The 13,461-nt window shown below is 51.6% G+C and overlaps 1 protein-coding gene across 1 annotated transcript in view; it reads left to right on the top strand.

Annotated features, from left to right (window-relative positions):
• The first annotated feature begins 8,281 nt into the window (after positions 1-8,281).
• The window catches only part of LAD1 (ladinin 1), a 9,713-nt gene continuing 4,533 nt past the window's right edge, over positions 8,282-13,461 (top strand). Inside the window, exons 1-3 of the mRNA XM_029083880.1 lie at positions 8,282-8,319; positions 11,389-11,529; positions 12,942-13,458. Coding sequence (XP_028939713.1) covers positions 8,282-8,319; positions 11,389-11,529; positions 12,942-13,458 — 696 coding nt within the window. The remainder of the gene's footprint in view (positions 8,320-11,388; positions 11,530-12,941; positions 13,459-13,461) is intronic.

The following is a 13,461-nucleotide window of genomic DNA, read 5'->3' as shown; positions in this document are numbered from 1 at the left end:
CACTGGCCATCCCCCCCCTCCCACCACTGCAGAGAGGCTGCTGGTCCTCCCACTCCCTCATCCTCTGGCCGGTGCAGCCTGAGATGTACCCACACAGCTGCACATGTATTAAAGGACGATCTCCTGGGTAGAGCGCCGTGTGGGCTCGTCACTGTGGGACCTGATCAGGGTCAGGTGCTGGTCCACAGCCTGGTGGGGACCCTGCTCCTTTCCTGTGACCTTGCAATGTCCCTGTGCCAGCGCTCAGGCCAGCAGCACGCTGGATCAGACCCGCTTTGGGCTCATCTCTTCCATCCCTTCAGTCCCACTAGCTCTGCTGAGAGCCCCCAGCCCCACGCATGGGCCACCCCTCTCCCCTCCCATGCACCACAGTCCTCGCTGGGCTCCAGTGATGCACCAGCCTCCCAGGCAGCAAGGCCTGGGTCTCAGTGTGGAGATGGCTGTCTGCCAGCTCCCCACACCCCTCTTTCACCTCTAGTTTTGGAAAAATCTTCAGAACTTGCTCACCCAGGCACCAACTCTCCCACCAGCTGCCCCATCACAGGCACGGGAGCTTGTGGGCATTGGGGCAGCCCCATTTCAAGGCTTCATTCAAGCAATGTTTCAGGAGAGCATTAGATGAATCCATCTTTGAGGCCAGACAGCTCACGCTTCCCCACTGGTCCCATCATTTTCTGTGTCACAACCCCCCAGACTGCAGCTGGTTGAGTGCAACCAGCTGGGAACGTGCCAGCTCATCCCTAGAGCAGGGCTGGAGAGGAGAACTGGTGAGAATTCACACCAAATTGGGTCTTCTGCCTGGTTGCACTGCAGGAGATGCTGAGGCTCAGCCCTCATGGGGTGCTTTTGGTGGCTGCAGCAGTGCCTTGTCCATGCCTCCAAGGTATCCAGAGGAATCACAGCATCTGTGGTTTCAAACCTGTGTCACGCCATGGGTGTTTGGTGGCACACCCCTGTCCCTGAGTAGTGAGCTTGTAAAGTACAGAAAATGCTATAAACTTGGAGCAAAGTGCAGGTCCCCAGATGGGCACCAGGGCTGGAAGGAAACAGCACCAAAAAGTACGAGGTCTCCAACAGAGCTCAATCTTCCCACTGAAACATTACGTTTCTTTAGGGTGGTCCCATGAAGTTGGCTCTTGCAGGACTTTCTGTGGCAGGCTTGGTAGCTCTTTGGCCAGCAGTGCAAGTCAAGGAGACCCATTGTAGAGAGGTGGGCTTGGGTTTGGTCTCCAAACTGGCAGGACAGCTGGATTGCTCTGGGCATGACATCCCCTCCTTTGGCCAATTCAGGGATACTGAATTGAACCACTGTGAGCTGAACCACTCACTTTTCTGCTTGGGCAAAGAGGTGGTGACTGATGAGAACACTTATTTCTAGCATGGTCATCAGCACTCGAGCTGCCACAACAACCAGCAACTCCTTCACAGAGAATTTAAGACTCAATATGAAAACTCTTCCCAAAACTAAGGTTCAATCAGCGGTGGTGTGAGCTGGAAAATACGCATTTGCCTCCTTAGCAAGTACAGATGCTCAGTCTTTGTCTCCTCCTGACCCACCATCAGCATCCCACTAACTGGGGCCAGGACCACCCCCTGCATGACTGGAGCAATTGCACGGCACACAGAGCCTTTTCCACCCATTTTTCCCTTTCCAAGCTTAATTTGGTGGAGCAGGTGCAGCCAAGCATGGCACCAGGGCTCGCTGACCATTTGTCCTCATCCTGCTCACCTCGGGACGGGGTCCAGACAGGCAAAACCCTGGGAAGCGAGTCTCCATCTTGGACAACCCAAGAAACTCTGCTCTTGGAGGTGATCAGAGATCATAGGTGGTGAGATCCCAGGTTGCTGCCATGGCCAGACCTGCTCTGCTACTGGAAGCAAAAGGTTTCGGCTACGATCTCACCCCTCCGTGCTCACTGCCCGAGCAGGAGCTGTGCCGAGGCAGCGTCCTGGGATCTCGCCGCACACACTATCCCCAGAGGGAACTCACACACGATCCTGGCAGAGGAAGAAAGGTGTGTAGGGAGAGGTAATAACTGTTACCTGACCAACTGGTATAGCTGGAAAATACAAGAGATGTTTCACGGAAACAAAGCCTTCTTCAGACCTGGATCAGAAGCAGAAAATGGCAAGCCAAGTCCAGGTAGAGAACAGTTGCTCTGAGACTAGTGCAATTATGCTAATTTTGTAATTAAAAAAAAAAAAAGAGGTGGCGTTTGTGGGGTGGGGAGGGATGGTAGTGAGATGAAAGGCAATATGGGTGATGGGTGCTGTGGGACCAGGTTCTGGTCGGTGCTCAGTAGCCAACCTGTGCCCATGCCCAGCTCATGGTCAGATCCTGCACACCAAGGCACCTGAAACTGCTGCAGAGCAAAACCTGAGGGCTCAGCAGCACAGTGGCCTCAGGGTGTACTAAGCAAATCCCAGAGCCCACATGCCCTCATCGTAGGCTGTAGATGACTTTGCATGGCTGCCTTGTGTTTTAGATTGGGGGAGGAGAGAAAAACCCAACCCCAAAACTCTTCGCTCTGCAAGTTCCTCTGCTTTTTCAAAGTACGATGCTCCCCAGTCACCATGTCCCACTTTCATCCTTCTCCAGTGGAAAACCACATTGATCTGTCATGGGAAAACAAAGTTTTATGGAGTTCAGTTTTATTAGAAATGTGGAAAAACCCCCATCTCTTTACAGGGACTGAATCTCGAGGAGAAAATGCAGCTGTTTGCTCTGAGTTTGAGGCTCTCCTGGTTGGATCAGGGGACTGGGAGCCAAGTCTTCTTCTCCACCTTCTCTCTGGAGCTGCTTCTGTGGCTCTGGGCCAGCTGGGAGCCCAGCTCTTGCCTTGGTAAAAGGGGCAGGTTGAACCTTTCATCCCGGGATGTGCCTGGCTTCCCTGGCACCAGATCAGCTCTGCCATCCTGCTGTTGCTTCCCTCCTCGGTGACAATAATCTCTAAATTAGAAGAGAATCCTTTGGTAATCCCTTTTTACTGAAAATTCAGTCCAAATGGGGGATTTGCAAGGCTCTTCTTAGGGAGAGAAGCTGATGCTGGAGCAGTTGCTAATGGAGTTGCATTTATTTCCAGAAGAACTGTGTGAGTCAGTCCTGTCTCTTTGAACTGAGCAGAACCCTGTCCTTACTGTCCTCCAGGTTACTTCATTGCAGCCAAGACCCCCCACAGCAAAGCAAAACAAAGCACTGGAAGCTTGAAATTGTTGAAATCACAAATTAAATGGGGCAGTAGAAAAAAACTATTAATCAACTTGATTTTCTGCTGGAAAGGTTTTGCTGGCAAAACTGCAATGAGGGAGATGCAAAGAGCTTGGCCTGATGTGGCCTCTCAGAAATATCCCCACTAGTTGGTTGTAAAATGGTTCCATCTGCAGATGAGGAAAAACTTTCCTTTGAGGGTGCCTGAGCCCTGGGACAGGCTGCCCAGAGAGGCTGTGGAGTCTCCTTCTCTGGAGATGTTCCAAACCCACCTGGATGTGATCCTGTGCAACCTGCTCTAGATGTACCTGCTTTAGCAGGAAAGTCAGACTAGATGATCTCCAGAGGTCCCTTCCAACCCCCACTATCCTGTGATTCTGTGTTCCCTTCATTTCCTAGGATGCTCTGTGACCTCCTTGCTAATTGGTCACGCCTGGAGACACCTGAACTGTGCCCAAATATTTCCCTGAGTGTATTTGCAGTTCAGCTGGTGTCTGGATCTGCAAAGGGAGGAAGAGGACTAGGGATGATGGGCAACCCTGGGGTAGGATGGGGTAAAGTTTATCCCATGGCCTGTGAAGTCCACTGCAGCACCCTGCCCTGTGTGGCAGTTAACGCTGAGCTGCAGTCCCTGTGGTAAAGGTTAAACATTTACCCCCCCGTGACCCCCCAAGGCCTCCGTGGTGCTGCCGGTGCCGGATCAATCCCCACAACTGCAGCTGCACAGGAGGCAACGCAGGAACACCCGCAGCACTTGGGCAGGGTTATGGCATAACCCCCATCACCCTGGGAGTTGTCACTGCGGGTCCTGTGTGTCCCCTGCAGTATAAAACGGGGAGAAATGGGTTTCTTCACCCCCAATTTCCCCTCCTGCAGCCCTCCTTGGTGTGACTGTCTGTCCATCTTGTCCATCTTTCCTTGCTGTGGTCTGTGCCCTCATACTCACTGCTGATATTAGAGGGGATTCTCATTAATTGCAACTAATTTCATGTGCTATGAGGGATGCAGTCTGCCATCCAGCTGCTGGCAATGAGTCCCAGTTATTTTATCCATGACCTGAAAAGTTTCCACTGAAATCACTTTTAGGGGATGTCCATGGTTCTTCATCGCTAGACCTGGGGCATCACAGGAGATGGTATCTAATGAGGAGTCTAATCTGCAGAGGAGAACTGGAATCTGAATGACACTATAGCATCCCTGGGGCACCACGGTGGCATTTCTGAATCAGGGTTTCTCTAAAATATTTATTTTTTTAAAAAAAGAGCCCTCTGCTAGCTAGCTGCAAGGAAGTTTGGACAATGGCTATTCCCTTCCTATAGAAAACATAAGACTGTGGTTGGGTTTTTTCAGTTTCTGAGCAAACACACAACAATCTCAGATGCTTTCTGGCTTCCTTCACACAGCAGAGGTATCTCTGTACTATCAGTCTCTAGTACATCGCACGCATCTTCCCAAAAGCTGAAGGAATTGGAGCTGGAGAAGGACAGCCCTGGACCATCCCAGCGCCTGCAGAGCACCAGTGCAAGGAGATGGGGAGAACTCCAAGTGTGTGGGAGAGTGGAGCTTTTTAGAGCATTTGGGGGTAGGACCTTCATGAGCTGTTGCACCACTGCAGATGGGATGGCAACTGAGCAAAGGTGAAAAACCCTTCTCCTGGCCAACCTTCTGAGGAAGCCTGGGCAGATGTTGCTGACTCCGCTCCATCACTGCTAGCATGGCGAGGACGAGTCTGTGGAGCCAAGGGTGCAGCCAAGCCATGGCCGATGCTGGGGGACCAGCATGGGCCAAAAGGGTGGAGGTGGAGGGTTCATTGCTGGGCCTTGGGGCAAGGTTGAGGAATGTCCTAATTACAGAACAGTTATGGAAAATGGAAGCTCTCCATTGCCCTGTAGCCAAAGAAACAGGCTCTGCATAGGTATGAGACACAGGACAATGTTCCCAAGGGAAAAAAAAAAGCCCTGCTGATACTGGTCTAGCTCCTTAGATATAAATGAGTGTCTTCTGCTGATCTGCATCAGATGAAGATCTGGCCTCCCTGAGCTCCTCGGGCAGCAGCAGATCTGCCAGCAAAGTGGTGCCTTCTGGGGAGAAGTGTGATTTTATGCTACAACCTTGCCTGCACGAAGCAGAGTCCTGTGGGACAACTCCCTCTGACAAGAGCACAGACCTTTTGTCTCCTGGTTGTAGATCTGGGACAGCAGATATGACAGCCTGGTGCATAGGGAAGATCTGGATAAATGTCAGATTGGTTCCCCTGAGCATCTCTTCCCTGCACGGACTCAGGCCCCTACCTAATTTTGCCACCTTCAGCTTTGTGGACCTGCAGTTGGGTCTGGGCTTCAGTGATGACCTCAAGTGGTGAAAATAGCTTTTGTAAAGGGAAGTCACAGAATCATAGAATGGTTTTGGTTGGAAGGGACTTTAAAGATAATCTAGTTCCGGCTCCTCTGCCATCAGCAGGGACTCCTTCCACTAGACCAGGTTGCTCAAAACCTCATCCAGCCTGGCCTTCAACACTTCCAGGGAGGAGCAGCCACAGCTTCTCTGGCCAACCTGGGACACTGTCTCATCACCCTCACACCAAAGAATTTCTTCCTCACGTCTCATCTCAATCTACTCTCATCCAGTTTCTAACCAAGTCCAGTCTCACAAAGCGACTGGTATTCACTGAAGGCATCAGTGAGCTTGTGGATAAGGGCAACCTTGTGGATAAGAGTTTTCCTGGATTTCTGAAAGCAAAGACTTTTAGTTCAGGCTGAGAGGGAAAGTCCAAGCAGAAGTAAATAATCAATTAGCAGATAGGAAATGATGGTGAGATAACAAACTCTACTGATAATTCTTGTGCATTCGGCATGTTGGGAATGAAGGCTGATGCTGCAGATGTTCAGGAGGATCTTGCAGGGCTTGGCCTTTGGGGTTAAAATATCAGGGGATGTTTGGGGGAGTATAAAGTGACACACAGAGGGAAAAATCCAATGTGACTTCATATATAAGACAATGGGCTCTGGGTTGGCTGTTGCCTATTTGGGAGTGATAATTTGGGATTATGGTAAACATGAAAAGACATGAAGAGCGTTAGGGAAAACGTGAGATAAATGCTCTGTGGCAGCAAAAGTCTCAAACCACGAGAGATCAATGCTTTGTGCTGACAAACAGCTCAGCAGGATCCCATCCAAACTGAAGGAGAGCTGGGAGCCTTCCCAGCAGAGGGGAATAGCTCTGGGAATGCCTTGCTGAAGGATGTTTTTTATACTAAGAGTTTTCCTGGGTTTCTGGGAAACTGGGCAAATCCATGGAAGAGAAACACACTGAGGGGTCTTAAATAAAAGGAAACCACATTCAGCTCAAAAGGTCTCTGAGCTGAAAATAAAGACCAGGGGAGTGTGAGGAGCAAGTGCCATCGAGGCTCATCCTCTGCCTAATCCCCAACCACTCCATGCCTGTCTAGAATTTCATCTTAATAACAAGAGGAATGGCAAACTGTGAGGTTTTATATTCCTTTGCTGTGTAGATCCTAGCTGGGGGTGTTCTTTCACTACGTTCAGTCTAATCCTTTTTAAAATCCCGCTAAGTCCTGTGCTTCAGTGATATCCTTTGGCAATGAGTTTTGCAAGTAAAGTGCTCACCGTACATTAGTCAGAAAGGTTTATTGCTTTATAGTAGCTTGCTGATGCTGAACTGCTATATATAGTTTGTCGGCAATTAGCAGGACGCTTGCAAGGTTATTTAAGTAATTTTTTTTTCCTTATGCCACAACTTGATGAATTTTCTGTATGTATGAAAACACTTGAAAGATAACTGGTGACTGTGAGAAGAAATAAAACAAGAAAATGAGCCCTGGTTGGAGAGGATGGCTCGTTTGACAGGGCTATCTTTTAGAAATGGGATTTTAATCAGGAACCTTTGATTAAAATAGTTCCTTTGGTTGCTCAGGTCCTGACACACCTCTGTGGGCTGGAGGCATGTGTGGCAAACCCAGCCTTCTAACCAGTCCCTCAGGCTGGTGGAGAGATGGATCTCACCGGGATCAGGGACTGAGTTTGTACTCAAGGGGTCCCAGATGACTTTTCTGCAGGCATCTGCTGGGATAGCTGCCTGGCTGCCCCTGGCCATGGGAGCAGTGGGGTCCTGCCATGCTATGTGACCAGGTTAAAACCAGGCTTGGACCTGGCTCGACTGTGTTTGGGTGCCCCCTCACCCCAATGAGACAGTCCCCCCGTCACCTTCACATCTGCCCTTTAAAGGAGAGGGTTGCCCTGTGTGAGTGTGTGGGGACAAGGTCTTGGGACCGGCCTGGGGGGGATGACAGGTTTGATGGGTTGAGTCCAGGCATGGGATGAGGCTGGACACACAGCCCCCCCCTCTGGAATAGGGCTTCAGCACCCAAAAATTGGACCCCCTGATGCTTCAGTCACTTCCTCTGAGACTTTGTGAGTGCTTTCTACTGACTGCAGCAATGCTCATAATGATGGGGAGGCCGTGTTTAATCAATCCAAGATGTCCAGAAAAGGCTCAAAGGAACAGGGCACCCTCCCATACTCTTTGGAAAGGGCTTGACTGCACCCAGACGGAGGTGTTTTAATGACTGTTTTGGATGCCTGGGAGCCAGCCTCCTCCCACTCAGCCCAAGGTAATTCACCTCCTCCACTGGTGTTGGAGGAGTTGTTGACTGGTGGAGAGTGGCTGGTAAAACAGGTTCTCTGCAGGGAGTTGTCTCCAAAACCCTGGGAGACCTGGATGGATCGAGCCCGGAGCTCGGGTCTCCGCTCTCTCCCTGGCACAGCAGGCAGAGGGGAGTGATTTGGTTTTGCGTGGCACTCCTGGGCAGGGCGTCTTTTGCTCGGCGCTGCTAGTAGACAAATTACAGCCTTGCCTCTGTCAAGGTAGATAAGAAACCATGTGATGCAGCGTGGTGGTAAACGGGTTGCAGGCAGGGTAAAGGTGCACAGGGAAATAACCTTGCAGGGAGTTCCTCCCTCCTCAGGGAGCAGAATCTCCGGGCAGTGCAGATCCCCACGGGTCTGACAGCACCTTGGCCTTGATGCCTGCACAAGTTCTGGGGACTCTCTGATAATGTCTTCTAGCAGAAGGAACTGGTCCGATCTCTCCAGGTAGGTGCTGTGGTTTAATGCTTAACCCTTTCCAGGGTTAAGGGGGTGACGGTGGGCTGCCGGCACGGCGAGCCTCAGCTGACGGGTGTTGGGGTGGATGGGAAGAGGGTCAGCCACTGTGGGGGCTGTTCCTTGCAGAGCTGGTGCCAGCCCTGGAGAGTGCTTGGCACTGCTGGAGTTTCTCGTGGGTGGGCAAGATCAGAGGCAGGTTTGTTTCTGCTGCCTGGGGAAGCTGCATAGGAAAACGGCTCTGGAAACACGTTGCCCTGCATTGGTGATATTTTTGATCTGGTTTGCCTTTCTTTGGGTAGGGTTTGGCTGGCAGGGCTGTGCCTCCAGACTTGCTCCAGAGCCGCTGTGGGTTTTTTTTCACTCGCCCCGTATCTGTACAGCCCCTGGGTGTGTGTCCCAGCTCCATCGTGCAGAGGTTGCAGCCTCTGCCCATCCGGCGCTGAGCAAACCCTGATTCATCGGCAGTTGCAGAATGATCCCCTCAGCCCCGCAGCATTGGCCGCTCCACTCGGTCCTTCCTAAAAACTGATTTTGGCTTTGATGGGAGCCGAGGCAGGTGAGGCTCCTGGGCATCACAGGGTGAGTCAGGGGCTCACTCGAAGCCTGGGTGATGTAGAGATGGCTCCTGACCTCCCACAGACCCCGGGGCTAGCACTGGTGACTCAAACACAGCCACAATCTCCCACAAAATGGAGCATAAGTCCTAGTTTGAGTGGATGTGATGGCTCAGAGATGTAATTGCAGACCCTAGGGCTTCGACACCCACCATGGCCAGCCCAGAAATGGGTATGAAGAGAGACCCTGTGCTGGCTCACACTCTGTCATGGACAGGATGGATCTAGGGGGCATCTCAGCCCCATCCAAATCCACGTCCTCTGTGCCATGGACCTGCCCGGACGCAAGCCCAGCAGGGTCCTGCACCCAGGTTGTTTCACAACCCAGGAAGGCAGTTCCTCCTCTCTCATTAGATGAGACAGCATTCACTGAAACAGCGTGAATGTCAGATATCCCAGCACTAATGATTAACAGGGCAAGAGAGGACACGGCAGGGGGGAGAGTAGACGATCTTTTTTTATTAATCTCTTTGAGGTTAAAAAAGGTAAGACAGTGAAAAATAAATTCCTCTTTAAAAAGAAGAGGGAAAGATTGGCAAAGCAAATCCATAGCTGAATGGGTGGATTACTTAATTTCAAATAACAAGAAACTGCATGTTGGTAATGCCAGGTTACACGCTGCCTCTGAGGAAGCCAAGCAAATTCAAGGCAGGGAGATCTCATTTTCATTTTGAAGGAGCCTGTGCATGTAAAAACAAAGAAGTAACTGGCTCTCACGTAGATTTAAACCGGTGTCAGTGCCCCACGCTGTCACTGATTGAGGGACAAGAGTGTTTAGCAGAGGCACCTGCGTGCGTACGTCCCCACACACGTGCTAACCTTGCTGGGTGGGAATGTGATTGCTGCACCAGGAAATCACGCTGTGCCGTGCAAATAAAGCCGTGCTGCCTCCCCAGCGCAGCGGAGCTGTGTCCAAATATTTACAGAGTCAGGTCCACGGAGGCGAGTAGAGTGCAAGGAGCTGGATGGGGAGGTGTTCTCCGGTGGGGTGAGAGCCGGTTGGGATGCTCATGGGCTCCCCAGGGCAGGTCCATCCCCATCTCTCCCCACGCCAAATATGGCATCGGGGACCACCTGGAGCCCCCCAGCAGTGTGTCCCATTGCTGCTGGGGTGTGATAGCTGCAAGGGGTGATGGGGATGGAGGCAGTGGGAGGGACAGGCAGCATCCCTCTGGCACTGCCCTGTCCCCAAACAGGCTCTGAGCTCTCAGCCAGGACCTGTCCCTGCTTCGCTCTCCGTTCTGCTCTGCTGACCCTTTCACACTCCCCCGCCTCCCCTGACCAGGAAGAACAGAAGCTGCAAATACTTGCGGGGGGTAATGTGGTTTAATTTATGACCCAGCTTTCATTACACAGTAACTCGTAAACCACGCCGCGAGTCACCGCGTCCGCAACGACGTTAGCGATACCGCAGGCCCGGACCTGCTCTGACTTTCACGTTCTTAAAAGTCAAATTCAAAATAAAGCCTGAGTCTGGATGAAACTGGACTGCCAGCTACAGAGCTGGGATGCTGCGATGGGATGGATCCTGTGCAGGGAGGGCTGCTGGGGGTGCTGGGAGCTCCGCTGGGACTCCTGTGTGTGTTCGCAGGGACTAGTGCTGTAGGTAAATGAACATTGTTCTGAAAAGCTCAATGCAGCCAATAAAAATATTTTCCAACATAGTTCATGCACTGGCAGACAGGGTGGGCAGTTTTTGCAGAGAGAAAGGAAGGGAAAGCTGGTGTTTTCCAAACCACTGTTGATACAGAGTGGCATTTTATTAAAAAAAAAAAAAAAAAAAAAAAAAAATTTGGCTTGTGCAAAATAAAATATTTAAAGATGGTTCTTTAAAGATGATGACAAACCTTTTACTTCTAGTACAATCTGTGATTATAAAAAATTCCTAGTCCCAGCTACATCCAGGGAGCAAAAGGAACTCCTGCCACCCCTGTTTCCAGGCAGAGCTTGTCAGCAGTTGCCTTCAGCCTCTGATGCTTTTTCGCTCAATAAAAATTAAAATGCCATTGCCACAACTCACGCCGGGGCTAAAATCTTCTGCCACGAGTGGTTATCCTTCCAGTTGATGTGGTTGAGATCTATGTGGTGGCTCTAGGGTCCTGGTCTTGCTGAGTTACATGTTAAATATCCTTGCCCGGGAAGGTTTACTTAATGTAGGGATTCCTTTTAAATGAGTGCTCCCTCCAACAGGAGAAATTAGGAGTTGTAAAGTCAAGTGCTTGTGTTGAGAAATGCCTGCATCAGCCGGGTGGAGCGAGAGCGCTTTGCGACACCCGGCTTGCGTTGGCGTCCCTCTCCTCCAGCAGCTGGGGAAGGCAACCTCCATCAGCCTCTTGGCCCTTGTCCAAGGGTGTTTCAATCCCCTTTCTTGTTTGGCATCAGGGCTGCAAGCTCCCCATGCAGGGGGCAGCCTCACTATGTCCTTCTGTTTCATCCCAAACAGCCTGGCCAGGCAGAGGACCCTTGAGGATGAAGAAGAGCAGCAAAGAGAGCGCCGGCGAAGGCACCGGAACCTGCTGTCCTCCACATCGATGGATGAAGAATCTCCTAGGCCTGTGAAAGACACCAGTCCAGCTTCCAGCAGGTGCGTGAGGTCCTGCTTGCATTGGTCTTACTCATGATGCTGATGGCTCACAGCTTGCTGCCTTATTTTTTTTCAACCCTGACACAAAGCTGCTGCAGTTGGTGGGAGTCTCTTCTGGATGAGAGTAGGCAGAGCTATGAGAAGAGCAGAGGTCCAAGGGGCCCTTGGGCAGAGGGGTGGGCTTCACAAGAGCAGAAGAAGAGGGGTATATCTCTGGTGGGTTAAATCGTGGGACTCAACATGTGCCATGGCACAGGGAACTGATGTGCCAGGGTGAGGGTTGGTGTTGAGGTTGAGCTCAGGTGGGTGCTGGCCATGCCCTAGTGGCATCTTGAGCAGGTAAGAGCAGACAGGTGAGCTCATCTCTGGTGAGCTGAGCATGCAGCACATGACTGGCTGTCCTCCCACTCCTACAAACCTTGTAGTGATGTTGTATGACCCGTGCTGAAGTGGGGAGGTGACCCAAGAGCTTTCCAGTGGTTCTCCCAAAGTCCCTTGCTGCAGGGAGCTGCGATATGGAGGTGCCCTGAGATCAGGCTGTCCTTACACAACCTGACCCACTCTCTAAATTGATACTGAAAATGTCCAATATTTAGATGGCTTATGTCCACAGTGAGACTCATACTCTAGAGGTGATTCTCTGCAGATGTGATGGAGTTAGGATGCCTGCATTGCATATGGGTTGGATATGGGTTGGATATGGGTGACATGAACAAGCTAGATAGGACATGTTCCCCTTCCCTGATGCTAGCACAGGCTGGCCATGTGGTGATTGCAGTTCAGGAGGAGCACAGATATTATCCCATCTCCTTCCCAAGCTCTCATGACTGTGTAGATACAGACTGTGTGGCCCTGGGCAAATGTCCTATCTGCCCCTTCTCAAGTCTGGTGCCCTTGTTTGTATGTGGGCAGGAGGGGCACATGACTTTTGCAGAATGTGATGGGACTGGTTGAGCTGTGCCATAGCAGATTGTCTTATAACAAACTCTTTAAACTTGAAGACAGTGAAATTTTTTCCTAATCCACCCAAGAGCCTCATCTCATAGACACACTCTATGAGCACACGTGTCATAGAGCAGCAGACCCGAGCACACTGCTCTGAGCCCACAGCTCCTTGGCACAGGACTTGGTGGATACTGATGTCCTGCCGTGAGGCTTCAGAAATGCTTGATGTCTGCCATAAAAAGGAAAAAAAAAAGACTTTTAATCCAAACATGTCCTCAAAGAGCCTAGCTGGGGGGATGAAGATGAGTGTGGCTGCAAGTCTGCGTCTGCAGGGATGACTCCAGGACGTTGGTTCTTTTTACCCCTCCAGAGCCTTTCACCTGGGTTGACCTCACCTGCAGCATAAAAGCCACCCCTCTGGTCCCAGGGTGCTGAGGTTTGTTCCCCTATTTTGTCTCTGTCTCTAGACCTCAGTCCCTGGTGAAGCCAGTGTCTCTGGAGGATGAGGAAGACCATAAGCACTCGGAGGTCCTGAAGACACAAGAAGGGAGACGGACAAGGCCCTCAATGGCCATCTCCGAAAAGCTGAGGCAGGAGAAGGAGCAGCAGGAGCCAAGGGTGGCAGCAAGCCGTGCGGAGGCAGGGATGCGGCTGCGTGTGGGGCAGGAGAGCATCCAGGCTGGAGAGCGGGATCAGGATGCGGCCAAGGGCAGAGGGGACCCACCAGGAGACCAGCACCCAGAACCAACCTTGGAGCAGAAGGCAGTGCTGAGAGGACGTCTCCAGGAGCAGAAGGTGGTGATGAGGGGACGTCTCCAGGACAAAGAGGGACAAGGTGTGGGGACGCCTCCAGGGGAGCAGAGGAAGGAGGTGGGGGAGCCACAGCAGCGGGTATCACCAGAGCTGGGGGGCTGCCGACTCCGTGAAGTGAAGATCCTGACCAGACAGGGAAGCCGCAGCATGGAGGAGAAGACAGCCTCGGTGGTG

The sequence above is a fragment of the Antrostomus carolinensis genome, unplaced genomic scaffold (genome assembly GCF_000700745.2).
Source record: "Antrostomus carolinensis isolate BGI_N321 unplaced genomic scaffold, ASM70074v2 scaffold2752, whole genome shotgun sequence".
Taxonomy (NCBI): domain Eukaryota; kingdom Metazoa; phylum Chordata; class Aves; order Caprimulgiformes; family Caprimulgidae; genus Antrostomus; species Antrostomus carolinensis.
This window is presented reverse-complemented; position numbering and strand designations above follow the sequence as displayed.